This window comes from Indicator indicator, chromosome 13 (genome assembly GCF_027791375.1).
Source record: "Indicator indicator isolate 239-I01 chromosome 13, UM_Iind_1.1, whole genome shotgun sequence".
Classification (NCBI taxonomy): domain Eukaryota; kingdom Metazoa; phylum Chordata; class Aves; order Piciformes; family Indicatoridae; genus Indicator; species Indicator indicator.
In genome coordinates, this window is record NC_072022.1 from 13,351,720 (window position 1) to 13,371,277 (window position 19,558).

Here is a 19,558-nt window from a genome sequence, read left to right on the forward strand (position 1 = left end):
GTGTCTTCCAGGATGAAGCACTGGGGATAAGTAAACTATCGTTCACCTGATACAATCTTGCAACTCATGGTGATAGGCTGGAAGGATTTTCCTGGTGACTCTGCAGGGCTTGGACTCTGACCTTGAGGCACTATTTTACAGCTAGCTGCAATGGGTTGAAAAGCTGAATTTCCATGGGAGCCAAAGGCAACTTTCTGTGTGGCTAACTTGGTGGGAGTCCGTTCTATCGAAGATGGCAGGGAATAAAACGTGGCATGTCTTTCGCTTTCAGCATTCCCAGGGAATCCTGATTAAAACAGGGAAAAGAAGAGAAATAGTTCTTAGGCTGAGACATCTAGTTCCTTACTGTGCTCCTCTACACAAACAAAACTCAGTACAACAAACACTCTTGAAAGAGGAATTAAAAGCAACTGGTGGTCACTGCTGAGCAGGGACAAAGTGAGGTAGGGGGGTTTCTCCTGCACAAACCTCTAGGATTTGTCTCTAAACAGAAGAATAAAATTCTACCATGCACAGCCTACTAGCTGTGGCAGGTGATCAGCCACTTCAACGTGTTCTTGGAACAACCTTTCCATTGACCAAAAGCTGATGGTGGTTTCAAGTGTCCCTGGTTAGGGCTCCACATGGCTAAGGCTCCTTCACAGAGAATCTCCCAGTGCATTTTTTTAGCACAAGACTGCCTACTGCTTTTTGACCCAAGTTAAGGAATCCACCTTATCTGATGTGGAAGGTGATAAATTAACCTGCAGATGATGAGAGATCCCACTGTCTGTCCATGTGAGAAAGAGACATGGTCACTTTCTTCCTGTTAGCTGCTCACCTAAAGGTGCGCTGCCTGTGTTCCTGTGAGTAAAAAAAGGCTGTGCACTTAAAATTTGGTTGTTTCTCCTCTTTTGGCCAGAAGAAAACTCAACATACAAACAGTGGACGTTCTACTCACAGAGTCAGACCACCACCAGAAAGAGCACTACACAAGACACCAACTTAAAGCCATTGCTTGAACACACGAGTGTCAGGATAGATCAAGACAGGCCTCAGACCATGTTGTATGCAATCGTATTTCGCAATACAGAGTTGCTGTTTCCACCGAGTCTCTCACACCAAAACATGGAAACCATAAAAGACACCCTTGTTTCACAGCCCAGTTAACCAAGGTCTATCATGTAAGTCTTGACACTGAGTATTTCAGCAAATAAAGCTCAATGCTAACAGAGGCACAGCACATTCCTATTCTACACACACTAAAAATCCTAACAGTGTGCCACAGGGGACTAGCACTGGCTTCTTTCAGGCAATTCAAATGATCCAGAAGCATCAAATCCTGCCCCATTGCAACGGGTGCTGCATCTCCTTGTCTGACAGGAGAAAGCAAGAATGAGACCACAACACGCACAGATACCACCCCTCAGACAAACCCACACTACGTCTTTTTCACCCTCTATCTTCAACACCACATTTAGTTGGTTTTATTCCACCACAGTCAGCTCATGTCAGGCACCAAGGTATGCAACGGAAGCTACCACTAGACCAATTCCTTAAACGTTTACAGTTCCCAAAATATTCAGAAACCTAAGAAAACCCTCTGAAAAAAAGCCTGTGGAGAGTAAAACTACAAGTGCTATTCAACAACCTTTTTTCCAATTGTGTTTTGTTATATAAAGCTCTATATCACTAGGTAATGCAAAACAGAGCTTGCTCAACAAACTCCAGATTAAAAAAGGAAAAACAAATAAAATGCCAGCCAAAACCCAAATAAACCATAACATTACATCAATTACATTTCAGAGTGCATTGAAGAAATGATCAACTGGAGTGACCAAGGAGCAGGCAGCACTGGCAGCCCTTACAGCACAAGAGCAATTAGGAGGAGGTATCCAGAAAAGATGCAATTCCAAGGACTGGAATTTCACTGGCACCCGTTTGCTTTACCTTTTTCCACAGAAGCATCTGGGCTAGGGTCCCTCAACTGTTTAATTGGTGAAGAAGCTTTGACTGGTGCTGGGATACTCAATGGCAGTGGTAAAGATGTAGGAACGTCAGAAAGGTCAGATTCTGAAGACTGGGAGAAGAGATACGCCTCGCCAAGGGAATGCCTGTGTAGCTCCACATCCACTACCTTCCAGAAACAGAAGAAATGTCAACATTAATATTTGGTAGCTAGGTAAGGCTATAAAAAGTGAAAACAGCTATGCTTTCCCATTTTTTTTAATGTCTAGAAACCTCTGCCCTTTCCTTCTCCCACCTCTGCATAACATTTCCATTAATTCTGGGGACACTTCCCAGATGTCCAGCTAAGATGAAAATCTGGCAGCATTTAACCCCAGAGTAATACAGCCCCTTCTCTCAGTCTGTGGGGAAATCCAAGTAGTGAACACTTGAAGGAGTACAGAGCTTAGCACTGAGCACTAAGAAAGGACTGCATAGCCCCTTAGGGACAGGCACAAAACTGCAGCTTGCCTTTTCTATCTGTTTTGATAAGGCTTTGAGGAACACACCACATTATCTACTCTTCAAAAGCGTTCTTTCATCACAGTAGACATCTCACATTAATGTTTCCTCCACAGACTGAAAAGCTGAAGTAATGCAATTTCATCCTTAAAAGTTTCCATTCACTACAATACAAGGGGAACATAATACAAAAAAAAAAAAAAAAAGCCAAACTTCAGCAGGTTAGTTGTTTGATCTCTTTAGGTATGAGATCTGCAGCACATCAGAATGCAAATCAAGGCATGTGGTTCCAGAAGCTACACAAAGAAATAAAAATTAAGACTCTAGTACAAGTTAAGTTCTTTATGAAGGAGGAGTTAGAAACAGTCTCCCCTAAACTAGAACGGGGAAAAAATACTGTTGTCATGAATAGTGACAAGGTGTCATAATTATTTCATTTAACAAGAAAGCAAAACCTACACTCCAGAAATTGTGAAATCAAATGGGTCTGAGCCTGCTTAGTCCTGTCTTTTTCTTTTTGAACATCCTTAAGGGACTCAAAAGTACAACATCCATCCCATGACCTGCTGACTCACCGTTTCTGCACCGAGGGTCTGCAGGCCTGTGTAGGTCCTGTCCAACTGGGTGAAAGAATACAGTACATTTATATTAACCAGGGCAAAGTGATCTATTATCTGGAATTTACAATACAATTTCTTTGAACAGAGTTGAAACTATCTAAGTTGAGCAGCAGCACTTCCAATTTTTTGAGGTCAGAGGGTCAGAACGCTGAGTGCTCTGTTATGAACCCTCTCTTCTGCAAACAAAAGGCCAACCATGACGCAAAGCCCATACTAAAGTACAAAGGAGAAAAAAAGTGAAGGAAATTAGATTGTTGGGGAAATACTACTGCAGTCTAAGGGAAGCCTTTGAGGAATGTCCCTTTTTATTCCTGATGTCAATATAAGGAAACAACAATGAGAAAAAACACAAGAGCGATTTAAACTGGCATGAAAGCTATGTTGACACTGCAATTTTTGATTAAATAACTGTTCCTACTGAGTATCAGCTGATAAAGAGGCAGAAAATCCCAATCAGACTAAGATACCCACAGAGAGAAGCTGGGTTTGACAGGTTCACAGTGCCCCAGAGCTAAAGGGCAGACAGGTTGCCAGCCATGGAGAACTCAGCTCACTCACAACATCCCACAGCAGCCACAGGCTCAGTATGTGAACAGAAAATATTTGAGTTCTTGTGTGCAACAGACTGGCTCAGTTTTCTGCAGGCTGGGCTTCTTTTGCTGCACAATATCCATCCTACCATTACCCATTTCTCCCCAAGTTATATTTCTCCAAATAAATTTTACTCATTGTTTGCATTAAAATATCCTTGAATTCCAGGGGAACATTTCCAGCCTTCTCTACTGTCTCTGTCTGGGGTTGCAGTGAGGTATCTACATTTGCACAAAATTCATTAACACAGGCAGAGTTTAAATAAAACTAATCAGGGTGCTCAAAGCAATGGGAAAATAAACCAGCTCAGGACTTAATTCCATTGACACCAGAGACACTAATTAAAAGGAAAACAAGAGCAATGGCCTAATATTCCAAGACTGCTGCATACTATAAAACCTATTGAGTGTTGCAGTACAGTCGACAAAGAAAGCTCCCTTCAAAAGGCACAAGGAACAACTGGGGAGTCTCGGCCCCTCCCTGCCCCCTCTGTTAACCAGAGATAATCTCTGCCTGATATGTGCAAGTGCTGCAGGAACGGAACACGTACAGCAATCAGTCTACCAATAGCCCTGCAGCAGCACGTCAAGGTATAGGTGGTGAGAGTACAACAAACATCTCAAACTGTAGGGAAACAACAGGTAAATGCCTTGCTGCTCTGAGCAGAATCAGTTCCAGCCTCTGCAAGGCTGGGTTCCTCGGCTACTACATCAACTTCAATATAGCCAAGGTAAGAGGCTTTCCTGGATCTTTGCTAATCCTCCAGCTCAACTATTCACATGCAAATACCCTGCAGGACAGACACACAACAGAGAGAGGCAGACTTATACACACAAGTGTTCTAGACTATGCAAAAGAACTCATTTAACTGCCTTTCTCCCACATTCCTTGTTGAAATACCTTCAAATTGTGTATGATATCGATCCTCTTGTTCTGGCTATCCTTGAAGTGTATCTGGACTCTCACAGGAAATTCTCCCCAGCCTCTCCTGGTCAGGTGAAATGGAGGTTCTCTGGAAACAAACGGTGATTCACATTTTGGATGCAGACGTGGTACAGCTTTCACCTACCTCTTTTTCGAAAAGCCAAAGACTGCTTTTCCAGCTGACAGCTAAAGCTATCTTCAGGCCTGCTATTCACCACAGAGAGAATGCAATCACAGAAACAAGAATTTTATGGCTTTGGACAGCTGAAAACATACTTTTATTTTGCACAAGGGGACAGGGAAGATAATGGTAAAACACTGTTGGAGAAGAGGACAAGGGAAACAAGGATCTCAAAAAAATACCCACAGAAGGCTCTGTAATGCCAAATGAAAAATACTTGTTTCAAAAAAAAAAAAAAACAAAAAACCAAACCCAAGCAAGCTCCTAGGACACAGCTATGAGGTGAGTTTTCAACACAACATTTTACAATCACCCTCAGCTATTGGCTACCTTGTAGCAAAGAAGACACACACTTGGTGTAACACTAAGAGAACAAACACAGAGGACAAGGAAACACTAACTCAACCACTATCATTCTCCAAGATGAAAGAGAAGGGCTTTTTATCTCTATTATTACACTAACATTTACCCTTACTTTGCTTCTATTTTAGCTTTTTGTTATTGTAAATCTCAAAGGTAGTTTTGCAATGAAACAAAGTGCAAGAGTTTGAAACGCTATTTTTGGTCTGGAATATTAATGTTCACTATGATAACTGAGACTGTGCACCAAAACCATCAATTAACCAGATGGAATTAAAACAGAAGACAAATGGTACTAGCATCAGATAATGAGAACTGAGAAAGGGACTAAAAGACAGCAGTCAAGAGTAATTTAGAATGTTACACAAGAAATGCGAAGGAGTTTGCTTTTGTCCTGCTCAGGGTTGCCTTCTCAGAAGCAGTACCGAGCCATACCAACCCTTCTCACAGAGTCGCCTTTCAGTAGTTGAATTTTGCCAGAATTCAGCTGCCACTCTGTACTTCGGCAGTCTCCACACCCTCCCCCAGGATGCTGCAAAGAACGGTTTCTTTGGGAAGACACAAAGCGTTTTGAAGGTGTCCTCCCACCCTCTTGTCCAAAGGAGCAAGAACAAGAGATTGACAGGGCATTTCCCTGCAGCAATCAACAGAGAACTGACTCCACTCATGCCATTAGGGTCACAGCTTTGAGTAGAGGTTTAGGAGAAGACAGAGAAGCTGCCCTGTTTCTCTAGCACCAGCACCACCACGTTCACAGGGAATTCTTTGAAGCATGAAGTAAATGTCACTGATCTCACTACAGTGGAGAAACGCTTGAGAGACGGATATGATTTCTTGCCCAAATGCACATGTATCATTAAAAGGGTGGGCAAAACAGTTTTCGGAGCCTCCTCTTTCTTTCCACACTAGAATGGACAGGAGGTAGCAGACACCTCTTTTAGCAACAGAAATCTAACCTGCACAGCAGTGTACAGGAAATGCACAAACTCACATGAATAACATGAAATGCAACAACTGAAGGCTTTTTCTCAGTAGGAAATTAAAAGTAAAAAACACAACAAAACAAAACACAAAACTGTTTGGCACACATTTGCTACACGAAGACTCCTTTATTTTTACTATTATTTTGGAGTAAGTCAAGCCAAGTCAGAGGTTGAAGACGGACAAGGAATACTAAACCAGGAAAGGAACTTTCTACGAAACTTGGCACTGTAAGTCTGGCAAGCATAAAGACTGGAATAGTGACTGGAGTCATTCCTTATTACCTCACTTCTACCAGGTCATTGGGTTTGTAACTGGGATGGAGGAAGAACCAAACTTTCTTGACAAAATGATTTATGCTGGGTTCTCTCCGAGAGCCTCGAACGTACACCATCCATTTATGGGTCGACTGATCATTTTCTTCTCTCTTGTCTGGGGGAATGTACCTGGCAAAGCAATTGAAAGCAAAAACAAGAACAAAACACAAGATAAAAATCTCAAATAGACGAGCACCAAAAAAAAAAATGTATTTCAGGAAAAATCTGGCAAAAAATGTGGGGATGGCAAAATACCTGTGTGAACCTTGCCCCCTGTACAGTCCTGCTTTTTATTCCTTACTCTGACAGTTTATCCAAAAAGAGGTAAGGGTCCCATGCTCTACTCTATGCTTCTAATACATCTCCTCTATTTCACTGTACATATGCCATATGAAATTTTGTCCATTTAAATATTTGGCTCTTAATTAGGAAGACTTAACTTCAACATTCTGCCTCTGTTAAATCCCTTTCTCAACCTATTCTGAGATATCAGGAAGCAAAACTGCACCAGAACACAACATCAGCAACTCTGCTACCACAAATACCAAAAATAACAATTCTTCTTATACATTTCAAAGAAACTTTGTAATCAATACTTGGTTCTGGGTCCAGGCTTAGGCAGATTTTCAAGATGCAGTTCTAACAACATAAATCTCGTCAGCAAATGTTTGCTACTTTCCGTGCAAGAGGAAAAGACTGACATAGGTGGTGTTACAGCGAAGAATTGAAATCTGGACTTGTTCATCATTTCCTAAATGAATGGCCTTCTTCAGTGATTTACTCAAAGTTCAAGAGTTACATATATTTATCTATCTTAAATTCTGGGGGAGGGGGAAAAACATTATAAATTGTTTTAAAAAGTCCACATTGTCCCTACGAACACGCTGAATGAGTCATTAGGACAACTTGCTTTTCCAAATTTTCATGGAAAAACTTTGAGAATTCTAACTAGTCAGGAAAGGCTGAAAAACTCCCCTAGAGAGAAACAGATCTTAAAATCTCCATATACATATATATACACACACACACAAATAAAACAATTACTGAAATACCTGATTCTCCCACAAAACAAAACCCATGCAGACACTCAAGGAGGGCAGCCTTGGGACAGTGATAATTCAAGGACAATACTTCATATTGTGACAGCCTAGCAATTTTGTCTCCTAATTTTAACCTCCTATTCCATTTAATCCTGAAATACAGGCCCCTCCCTCAGCCTCTGGATACTAACTTGGAGACATTGCCAACCACAATCGTTTTCTTCACATAGAGTCGTGAAGTTTCATCGTTCGACAGCCCGGCATTTCGTTGTCCTGGTTTTTGAGAGCTTGAAACACCTGAACTGTCCTGAGGGTAGGGGAAGAAGAAAAAAAAAAAAAAAAAGGCAAACAAAAAAACCAAACATTCCTTTTAAACATCATTTTGTTTGGCACTAGAAAGTAAGATGCTTTTAAAAACAGGAAACCTGCAGAGCAAAATGAAAGACCAACGATGAATCATCCCTAAAAATACTGAAATCACTGTCTAGGCAGGTTGAAGAGACTCAGGCACGCAACGATGACACTACCTAGCTGAGAGTACACGGCATGGCTGCACTGAGCATACATATGCCACATACCATGGATCTAAGCCTGACCTCAGCTTGGGTTTCAAAAGCACTACCACTGCACTATCTGAAAAAGCTCAAGCTCTGCCTGACTGGCATCATGCTAACCAGAAAAGCACTAATCAGAAGAAAAGCTAAATCTCCCAGAAGTGGCTTCTGAAAATTAAAGTATTTCTCATTTGCAGCTTCTGCTGTGTTAAAGGACTCCAGCATTGTGTCATGGTGAAGAACTGAGGCTGAGCTCAAGACAAGAATTTTGCTCCAACTCAACAAGGACAGCAGTCAGCATACCATGTCATTGACAACTAGATAAACCTACAAATCCACTGCAATATCTGGGTATAATAAATCTAGCCTAAGAAACCTTATAACACAACTTCAGCTATTAAACAGTGGCTAAGGCTGCTGACATACCTGACCAAGAACGCTGACATAACCACCCACAGTGCAAACACAGTCTGCACTGTCGTTTGCATGAGAATGAGAGGCTTTTCTATGCACAAAGCAGCTGTCCAGAGAATAAGGGACTGCCATTCTCTTGTGAACAATGGAGCTGGTGCAGCAGTTCCTGCAGATTACACTACTGAGCACTTGTCAGCACGGGGAGTGGTGAATTCACTATGAACTGCTACACCTCCTCTGTTAAGTCAGTGATCCCCCAAACTGGAGCAAGCAGGCACAGAAGGCTAGGATGGCTCCTCAGCACTCCCTCAGCCACCTCTGAGTCACAGGCTGTGTTGGTCAAAGATGTACCAACACGCTACACACAAGAAACACAACTGCTCATCAATGCCCCCAGTGCAGAAACATATCATACTGGTCCAGTGGTTTATGATATAGGGGGGTCCACATGATACATCGTTTATCTGCCTTCTGCTACAGACCTTCAGCAGGGTTTCAGCAAACCATGTAATACCTATTATCAAGGGTGTCATGTTACTCAGTGGAGGCAGTGGCTCTTTCTGCCACCTATTATTGCAACCTGTTCAGTTGCATAACGTAGTCACACACAATGAGATACATCCAGCCCCAGACTGGGTCAGAGGCTGTACTCCTCTGGCAGGCCTGACAGATAAAAGGAACTGAAAGGAAACCAAAGAGTTTCATCTCACCTACTAAGGCTCATTTCACCTGCAGCCAGTGAAAACCTCCCTTGTGGAGCTACCTGCAGCCCATGGGTGAAGCATTCCTGTAGCTTCACAGTGAGCCATTAAGAGAATGGTTCCATGCCAAAAATAACACAGCAAATAGTATGGGGGAACAATGAAAGAAGAAATTTTTAACCCAGGTCATTCTGTTTCAGTTAGGCATTAGCATGACAGCAAGCAGCAACACCAACAAAAAGCCCACTCAGACCACAAACCCAGGGCTCTACTTGCCCACACTCCCAGAGTGACCTAATCCACTGGTGCCATCACAGGCTGCTGAGGAGGCAAAACCACTCCAGTGGTTCAATCACTCCAAGCAATGCAGTCCATATCAGTATCCCAGGGCAGGCAGCAGCATTACATCTTTAAAGCACTGCTAGGAATGACACAGGCTGCTCTTCTCTCCAGGCTCTGCCCTTCTTGACCTGACTTCCATCAGCACAGCAAACCCCTTTGCTCAAGCTCTGACACACCTTGTTCCCCAGAAGCTAACAACCAAGACAGCAGCAGATAGCTGTGCTGACACAAAGCTGTCACTGCTGCCTGGCTGGCCTCTCTATTGGACAAGACTGAGTTAAGAGGAGTTACCCAAGATACAGACACTTCAGTTAGCCTTACAGCAAAGCCAGGCTGAGAGAGTGGGAGCAAGCAGTTGGAGAGGATAAGAAACAGATCTTCAGCAAGGTGGGTGAAAACATGAAGAGCTCCTGGTGCCAGCACCGAGTCCGACAGAGCACACACCTCCAACAACTTGACCACCACTCGAGTTTTACTTTACCCGGCCAGTACTTCTGCTCTGTCTCTGATCCAGGCTGTTTGTCAGCTGCGCCTCTGCATCCAAGTTGCCATTGTCTTTGTCCAGGAGAAAGTCATTGTGCTGAGAGAGCGAGTCGCTCTCGGAGTGGTTGGCAGATGGAGTGTCTGAGCCCTGGTTAGCTGGAGATGACGATCTAGAAGGCGATTCCAAGAATTTCTTGATTGAAGGGTGATTAAGAATCGTCGCATCACATGACCTGGTCCCCTGCAACAAAGAGGTCAGGCAGATCTGGTCATTATTCCCCTCCAGCTCAGATGAAAACAAAGCTGCACCAGAAGAGAAAAAGTCAATGTATGAAGAAAGAGCAAATATTTAATCAGCTGCCCTCCAGGGAAAACATATGCCACACAAAGAGAAGCTTCTACAGAAACAGCACCCCAAACCGAGTGTTCTTCAAGATCCTTTGGTCTCAGAAACCCACCTGGTTTCAGAAAGGAGCACTGCATCCTATTCAAATACCTGTAATATCCCTGTGAAAATACCACCTTCACTTCCTCTGCACACACCTCTGGTCTTTTACCATACACAGGAAGGCCACAGCTGCCGGGTTCGTGCAGGCAAGCAGGGTATGGAAATGCATCAGGCTCTTTAGCTTTGATACTCAGGGGCAGCCTTGTCAATGCCTGTAAGGCAAGCTACATGTATTAGCACCCTGTCTGCTCCCCAAGCTTAACAGAGGATAAAGAATAACGTCCTTAGGCATGCTTGCAAACTTTTCTCAAAATGTATACCTTAGAGCTCATCTTAGGTCCTCCTAAACCTGCAGGGTGGCAAATGGGGCAGAGGAGTGCTTAAATCTCTTATTTTTCATTACTGTGACAAAGGTGCTTTTTTACAAGCCCTGTGAGGAGAGGTTGAGGGAGCTGGAGAAGCCTGGAGAAGAGGAGGCTCAGGGGAGACCTTATTGCCATCTGCAACTGCCTGAAGGGAGGTTGTAGACAGGTGGGAGTTGGTCTCTTCTCCCAGACAACCAGCAACAGAACAAGAGGACACAGTCTCAAGCTGTGATTCTGTGATTTTCCCCTACCCTCTCCTGCATTTGCTTTCAACCTCATAAATAGCAACAAAAACACCCATCATCCAAAGCAAGCGTCTCTTGGCCACTTCTCCCAGCCACCAGTCCTTCCTGTCACTTTGGTCTGATGATGAATCAAGTTGGCAGAAATGTCCCTCTGCCAGCAGCAGAGCTCCAGCAGATAAACTTACTCCAGCTCCTGAAGCCACAGGCTCACACTGGAGTTGCATTGACAGCTTTTCTTGCAGGCAACACCAGCTGAAAGAAACTTTCTTCCTTCCTGCCCAAACCACCCCAGTCAGCCAGGCTGGCACAGTCATACATGGGGAGAGGACAGGTCACAAAGAAAAACAAATCAAGAAACTCATTTGGGATTTTTTGTTTCTTCAGGCTTTTTTAGTTGGTTTTGTTTATTTTTTCCTTTGCAGGGTTATATTTAATTCACATTAAATCCCCTGATCTAAAATTCTGCGTAGAATGGCGACAGACACCAGTACCACTCTGAGGCAACAGAACTGGTTTTGAGAAATGGTAGAAGGAAAAGGAGTTAAATGTTGTCCCATCTTGGACTTTGAAGCTTCATTTGAGAGCCTTCTTTCCAATTGTCCTTTAAGTACATGAGCAAAGCAATTACCAACTCTCAATTATCTGCTCAAAAGTTATATCAGTATATCCAATGGCAAGGGACCACAAAACATCACAGGATCACAGGATGTTAGGGGTTGAAAGCAACCTCTGAGGATCATTGAGTCCAACCCCCCTGCCAGAGCAAGACCATAGAATCTAGCACAGGTCACACAGGAATGCATCCAGATCTTGAAAGTCTCTGGAGGAGACTCCACAACCTCTCTTGTGAGCCTGCTCCAGTGTTTCGTGACCCTTACAGTGAAGAAGTTCCTCCTCATGTTGAGGTGGAACTTTCTGTGCTGTACTTTACATCCATTGCCCCTTGTCCTACCACAGGGTGCCCATGAGAGGAGACTGTCCCTTCCTTCCTGACACCAAGTCCTCAGATACTTATATGCATTTATTAGATTCCCTCTCAGTCTTCTCTTCTCCAGACTAAAAAGCCCCAGGTCTCTCAGCCTCTCTTCAAATGAAAACCAAAGCAAACCACCACCAAGAACCTCTTTTTTTTTCTTTTACCTCTAGTCAAGTGAAATGACCAACATGTTGTCCACTAATTTGTTGGAAAACACAATAAACTGTAATCACATGGAATCATAAGCCTCAAAACCCAGCCCCGTTGGGTTGAAGAAGTGTTGGTATTCATGAGAACAAGTCAGGAATTTGCAAATCATCTTCCTAGAAGTTCCGAGTTAAACTACAGAGACTCCTGTTCTACCAGAAGCAGAAACAAGACATCATTCACTGCTGAGTCAAACATACATTAACCACACACTAAAAACAGACAAAAAGTAAAATTGAAACGAGTAACAATTTCAAAATTAAAAAAAAACTGATTTAGCCTGCATGCACATCAGGGCTTTAAAGAAAAAAAAATGCAATCTAAGACACAGCTACACCAGCCATGAGCTACTAAAAACTACAGGAAAGCTAAACAAAGCAAGGATGCACCCAAAAGTTCTGAGAATACTTTGAAACAGCTACAGACATTGTTATTTTTGGCAAGTGTGAAAATCAGCAAGGAAAAACCAAACCCTGCACAGCACAGGATGACACTGGATAAAAGGACTTTCCCAGATCAGACCCCAGCTCGCATTCTTCAAGGGGAGAAGAGGGATTGCCAAGCCTCCAAGGATTTTTTTCAATACCACCAGGATTTTTTTCAAATCCAGTTGCTTAACTTGAGTTCAGCAAGGTAAAATAAGCTGGACCTTTTTGGTTTTACCCATTTCAAGTCTTCTAGAAATCACCACCAGAAAAACAGGAGCAGCAGTGCGAGCCATTGCTTGAAGAGAAATTCTCATGGGATTACAGTAAAACCTGGGTTTGCAGCACCCATCTACTGCTTTCAATCAGCTCAGGTCTTTACTGGAAATTAGATCAACTCCCCGAACTGAAAAGATGGTAACTAAATATCCACACTGATAGTGAACTACCTGTCAATCAGGAGTCTGCATGAGTCATGAACACCCTGCAATTACCATCCCATTAAGGACAGAATGCTCAAAACTGGGGTTTAACTAATAGGGTTTGGGATTTTTTAAACCTCCTTGTGAATTTTTAATCTCTCTGTGATACCTCCTTCATTTACCTCCCACTTTGCTGCAGCCATTAGTCTGCTCACTGAACCATTAACAAACTGGCTGTCAGGGTAAAGGGAAGGTGGTTTCACAGCCTTGCCTGAGTCTTGAGAAATCTTGACTTTTATCTTTTTTCTTTTTTCTTTCACCTGAGAAGTTCCAACACCCATCTGCTTCCTCTCTCCTCCTGTTAAACAGGAAAATATGTTCCCCACTTTTTAGGGCTTTGCAAAGACTACTCAGTGTGTGAGAAGTGAGGTGCTCTCATGCAGGAACTGATAAAAAAAATTTTTTTACAAAGTATTTCAGAAAACAGAACCAAAAGCTGCTGAACGGCTTCTCAACTGCTCCTTGAAGACTCATCTTTGCTGAGCACCTGAGGCCCAGCTGGTGATGCACAGGTCTCCTCTCCCACTGCCACCCCACATGCAGCTTGTATTCCACCATTTCAGAAAAACCACATTTCAAAACCAAACACCCAGTGAACTATACACCATTCTCGGCAAATATTCCCTCAATTCTTGTTACTCACAAAGTAATTCTCACCTCTCCAGCTTTAAGGAGACCAGCAGATGCGTAATAGTTAGCCACAATACAGGCACGAAGCTTATCCATCATCCTTCTTGCTTCAATGAGGCGCTACGAAAATAAGAGGTAGCAGATAATAATGGATACCCACTGTAGCAATCCCCCCAGGCCCAAATACACCAAGATCTTTTGTATTTTTAAAGAAAAAAGCCTTTATACCTGGTCTATAACTTCAATTTCATGTTCTTTGCTCTTCATTTCGACGGCAAACTGTTCTTTTATAATGGTCTCAATCTTCTGCACAGCAACATCTCGAGCTGTAAAAGCCCACACATGGAAAATAAAGAAGAAAATATTTTTATTTCTATTTTGGATGCTCCATTTGAAAACAAAGATCAGAAATCATGGAGCAAGAATTGATGGGATAATAAGTTCAGCACACACACAAAAAAAGGGAAGGATCATTTTTCTGCAAAAGAAAGTTGTCTTAACAAAAACCACATGTATCTGTAAAAGATAGCTTATGGGACAGATATTTTTTCCTTTATAGGTCTGAGATGACAAATAACAGAAGATGGGAAGAACAGCACCAGTTTGTTTACTTCCGTCTTAGTAAAGCTGTAAACAGAAAAATGAAAACTCCAATGTGACACAGCCAAGTGCAGTTACCACTGTGACTGCACAGGAGTAATGCTGGAACACTGTGTACATTTTTCTGCTCTCTTTGGCCCGATTCACATCCAGGAAATTTACGCCACATCATGGAGCAATAATAAGGCAAACCAATACCTCGTATGTTCAGCACTGGCATGCAGAGAAGCCTGCTCTGGAGAGCCTACAAGCCTTTACACAAATCAAACTACTACTGGTCGACCTATTACTAAATCCTCTTCCAGCACAGCAGCCAAAAAAACTTTAGCCTTTCAGCAGGGGTTTATTGACCTCGGTGGAAAACACGTAGTTCACTATTTCAAACTGTGCAAATACTTCACGGCGAATCAGCAGCTAGGAATTGAATCAGCATCTTACTGTGTTTTTCTAGAACAAAGGAACAACAGTTTTTTGCTCTACTACTGCCATAGACTTAAGCATTGTCTTTCCTTTAAGTCACCTCCATTATATCAAGGGGGTTCAAGCAGCGTCTGTTTTCATCAAGTTCTAAGTAAGAACTTGGTAAAGCAGAAATTGTACTTCTAGAAGAAAGTCTGGAAAAGGCCCTCCAGCCTGTGACAGAAGTGCCATGACCCCACAGCAAAGCAGATCACAGAAACAGCCTGGGCTCCTCTGAAAAAAAATCCCACATTGGTTCTACATGGAATAGGAGGCACCAGGGTTTTGTTTTGAGCTTTGGAGGAAGCATTTGTTTTACTGAAAGGTACATCTGTTTGAAGAGGTTTCCAATATCCCAATAGAAAGACTAAAGAAATCCAAAACAAGTCAAAATTTTGCTGGCATAAATTTACTGTTTGATCATGCACCTACCAGAGTAAGGCAACAGATACTTCTATATTTATCAGGCATATCCTAAACATTTATTTACAGATATACACACACAGATACGTGTGTGTACATATACATATATATATATAAGGACTAGAAATAGTTCAAGCCTACAATAAAACAGCATTATGGTTGAATGTGTATGAGAAAAGCAAAATTAAAAAACAGAGGGATATAATTTCCCTCCAGCCTTGAATACCATGCTTATGAAGTTCACATACACTTAAAATAAACCTAAACAGATTAAGGTATGATATGGACAGTTCACACGGGGACAACAGCATCTCTTCCCAAGATTGATGCCATGCAACACCAGCAGTATGACAATTAAAGCACTCTAGAATTTGTGGTTATATTACAGAAGCTTTTAAGAACACTTCATTTTCATATTTTTCCCAGCTTAGCATCAACCACAGTCCCTAATTAAGACTGTGTTAGTGAAATTTGTATACTTAAGAAATTCTTGTATCAAAAGTTGGAGATCTTCCATTACAGGAAGAAAGAATCTAGTCTGGAGCAATCACCTGGTCCAAGAGTTCACTTTGGTGAGGACAGTTTTCCAAATCCCTGAGACTTTGCCTGCTAATTATTAAAATCTTCTGAAAAGTTGCTTCAGAATTGGATTAAAAAACTGCCTGCAGTCCCTGTGAAACTCCACCACTGAGCATGGTGACTTCTAAGCAGTCAAGCACAGCAAGCAGCTGGGAGTGGTGCCACTCTTCTGCCACAGCCAGCTCCACTGTCAGGGCCCCTAACTGATCTGGCAGACAGGACCTGTTCAGCAACACATTCATCCCACAGTTCAGCCTCCTCAGACTTGTCCCGCTGTACACTGTCTTCCAAAACATCACCCATGAAACCATCATATGTCCTTCTTCAACTGACAGCTCTGGCATGCTGCTGTGTTCCTGGACTGTCTTCAGATCCCACAGACAGCTTCAGTTTTCTCACCTCACTGTTTGTCAGCTCCTCCTATCACAATTCTCTCACTAGCTGTGCTATGCCAAAACCCACTAGCCTACTCCCTGTCCCAGGGGCAAGAAGCTCTACTCTCATTTGCCCAGAGATGACTGCAACCTGTCCTAGGCACTCTGCCAACAGGCTGGTTCCCAAAGCAAGCATATCCAAGCGTGCCAAATACAAACCTACTCACCCAGCTACTCTCTCCACTACACTTCTTTATCCTTCACCTTCCTTCAGCTGGATAGCTGCTCCTCCTCCTCCCTTCCATCTCACACTGCTCCATTTCACTTTACCTACCTACTCTTGCAAACACTTGCCATATTCCAAGAACCAGTCTACCTACCACAGGGTCATGGAACTCTTTCTTCCTCAGCCCCTCGCAAGCTCTACTGTGACCAGTATCCCCCAGAATGTAAACAGGCTGCCAAACTTTCTGGAAGCTGGCTTCAGCTGCAGAACTGATGCACAGGTTGGAGTAAATCCCAGCATTGGCTAACTCCTAGGAAGATGCAGCAAGCAATAAGAACCAAAGCACAGAGGGCCCTGGAGAGATCATGCCCTAGCTGCCCATGCCCACACCAAAGTCTGCATCCTCAAGCCTTAATTATGTTTCATTTAGCAGGCAGCAATGGCTCCATGTACAACAATCACATCTTCATTTAGCTGTGCAAAAGTACCACAATGTCTGCTCTTTGAGCCCTCAGAATCTCCTCCAGCCCTTTCCTGACCAGTTTGCAGACAGCATGAACATCCAGAGACAGCATTTCTATTTCTACCCAGGAGATGCCTTCACTTCAACAGCTCCTACCTGACTGTTCAGCTGCTTTGTGACGCTTGTTGGGATGTGTGATGGTGATCTCCTCATAGTCAGGATCCTTCTCCGCGATCACTCTCTTGATCCCAGACATGTTCTCTCCACTACTTCCTGCGAGGCAAAATAAAAGCATTAATGCCAGCTAAAGCAACCTTTTCTGGGGCAGGTTCCAACCTCCCGAAAGAGCTGGGACCTTCCCCAGCTCTTGCAGGTTAACCACAGCTGTGAAGCTCCGAACCGGTTCCATTCTGTAGGTCAGGAGCTTCAAATGCCTCCTGAGCCCTGCAGCTCACCACAGCCCACGTGTGCACAGCCAGGGCTGTGCTGCTCTGGCAAACCACTGCTCGCTGAAGCCAAAAGCCTCCTGCGTCCGGCCGCCAGGGAAGTCCGTGCTGGGATGCAAAGGGCACTGGCTGTACTCTGATGAGTGGCCCCGGGAGCTTTCGCTCAGCACAGCCACTTCTGTCACCGGGACGGGGAACGCTCTGCATGGCCAAGCCGGGCGCTCCAGACACACGGGGAGACACCGTGGCCTCACCTACACAGGTGCTTCAGCACCGACCCGCGTCCTTGCTGGGCTTCCTCACGGCGAGGTGACGGTGCCGCGCCTCCAGTGGGACGGGGCAGCTGGTCCGCACCCCTGCGCGGCCCCGCTGGAGCGGGAGGGACAGCAGCCCCCAGCGCGCTCCGCCGGGCCGTCAGGTAATGCCGAGGCCGCGACCAGGACGGGAAAGGGTCGGGCCGGGCCGGTGCCGGGACGCCCCGGGGCGGGGCTGAGCCCGCGCGGCAGGGCCCACGTGCGCGCCCGGCGCCGCTCCCCTCCCCCCGCCCGCGCACACAAAGCCGTCGCCGCGGCCGCGCGCTCCTCCCCCTCCCCCCGCGCCCGCCCCGCCGCTCACCCGCGCCCCGCCGCGCGCCGCCCGGCACCGGCGCCGCCCGGCACTGGCCGCCCCGACCGCGCCCCAGGGGGGGGCTCAGCGCCGGCCCCCGCCGCCCCGTCCCGCCGCCACCGACAGCAGTGCCGCCGCCATGAGCGCAGGGCCGTGTGCCTGGCTGCCCGTCAGCGGTCGGGGCGGGGCCCGCGCAGGCGGACAGCGACGAAGGGGCGGGACGCGGCCCGAAGACCTCCCCAATAGGGGGGGTCTACACCTGCTGCCGCAGGCAGGTGTCACGTCGTCGGGAGGTGGAGGGCAGCGTGGAGCCGGGACGGGTGCCTGAGGAGAGGAAGGAGCGGGAAAGGGCTCTCGGGCAAAGGCAATGGCACTGGGGTCGCGGCTGTTGTGGAGACCCGGCCGCGCCGCTGCCCGGCAGGGTCTGCGGAGATTTTGTGGGCTGTGGGGCAGCCATTTACCCTCAACACCAGGAAAATCCGCGATTAGCCACGCTAGAATATTTCTCTTTAGATATATTAACATAGTGGCCTAATCCTGACTTAGTGGGTACAACAACCTTGTAAAATCAGAGGAGGACGTTTTAATACAGCAGGTACTGAGTGAAAGGATGTTTAGCCCAAGCCCACCACCCCAAGCAGTCAGGCATGGGCTGACCTAGCTGCAGGATCCAAACAGCCTGCAAGTGCACAGGAGCATGGCAGGCCCCCACGGGTGGGATGGCAGTCGTGGCCTGGCTGTACCTCTTGTGCATGCAAGGTCCACGGAAGGGAGTTCTTGCAATGATCTCACGAACAACAAACTTCTAACAAGCCTTATAACCATATCTACTGCTCACCCTAGTTTGTAGCCTCTAAAATTGGCACTAAAATAACCCAAATTAGTGTGGTTAGCACCACAATTTGTCTGGTTTAGGCCAGGCTGCAATCCCTCTGTCAGATGCAGCTAATGGCAAAGAGTGCTTCGGTAGTCCCACAGCTCACACATAAGCCTCAATTAATGTCCTACTCACACATTTCTTATTTATGAGGCCACTGATTAGCAAGTGTATGCTGAATGTTGAATGCTTAGTCCTTGAAATCCTCTTTTTTTTTTTTCATGATTTCAGGACCACTACTGCAACAACAGCTTTCTGACTCTTCAGCAAGCAACGAAAGTGAGCTATGACAAATGCATGGAGGCTGTTCTTGTACTCAAATTTCTATCATGCTCATCAGAAAAAGTATGTAGATCATGTAGTTCAGTTTTATTTTCTTCCTTTTTCCTGCCTAATGGAAAAAGGAAGAGGCTGTTAAAACATTGCTGACATGTTTAAGACTTCAAATGTCTTAAGCTAGCTCCCAGCCCTCTAAAATGTTTCAAGTCTGTGGATTCCCTTTCAGACCACATTAATTCGGGAAAGTAAACTTCTGTAAGCATTGAACTTGGTCATAAGTTAATTTTGTCAGTACAGCAAGAGCCACTTGGTTGCTGTAAACAAGCCTGGCCACACTTTAGAACTGCAGCTGACACTGTTGGCTGGACAGATTTTATTTCTTGTTAAGAGGTGTTTGAAAGTCACTATGTATCTCAAAAACACAACATAGACTCTCTCATCTCTATGCGGGGGTTGTTTCAAAACTGTTGAAACGAGTACAGCTACTTCAGT

At 44.8% G+C, this 19,558-nt stretch overlaps 1 protein-coding gene across 1 annotated transcript in view; it reads right to left on the minus strand.

Moving 5' to 3' along the window:
- Window positions 1-17,114, minus strand: part of YEATS2 (YEATS domain containing 2) — a 46,252-nt gene extending 29,138 nt beyond the window's left edge. Inside the window, exons 1-10 of the mRNA XM_054385945.1 lie at window positions 17,015-17,114; window positions 13,963-14,060; window positions 13,762-13,854; window positions 9,955-10,197; window positions 7,654-7,769; window positions 6,390-6,551; window positions 4,560-4,671; window positions 3,024-3,068; window positions 1,930-2,116; window positions 47-286 (exon numbers count right to left, since the gene is read on the minus strand). Of these exons, the coding sequence (XP_054241920.1) occupies window positions 47-286; window positions 1,930-2,116; window positions 3,024-3,068; window positions 4,560-4,671; window positions 6,390-6,551; window positions 7,654-7,769; window positions 9,955-10,197; window positions 13,762-13,854; window positions 13,963-14,060; window positions 17,015-17,114 (1,396 nt within the window). The remainder of the gene's footprint in view (window positions 1-46; window positions 287-1,929; window positions 2,117-3,023; window positions 3,069-4,559; window positions 4,672-6,389; window positions 6,552-7,653; window positions 7,770-9,954; window positions 10,198-13,761; window positions 13,855-13,962; window positions 14,061-17,014) is intronic.
- Window positions 17,115-19,558: the final 2,444 nt, after the last annotated feature.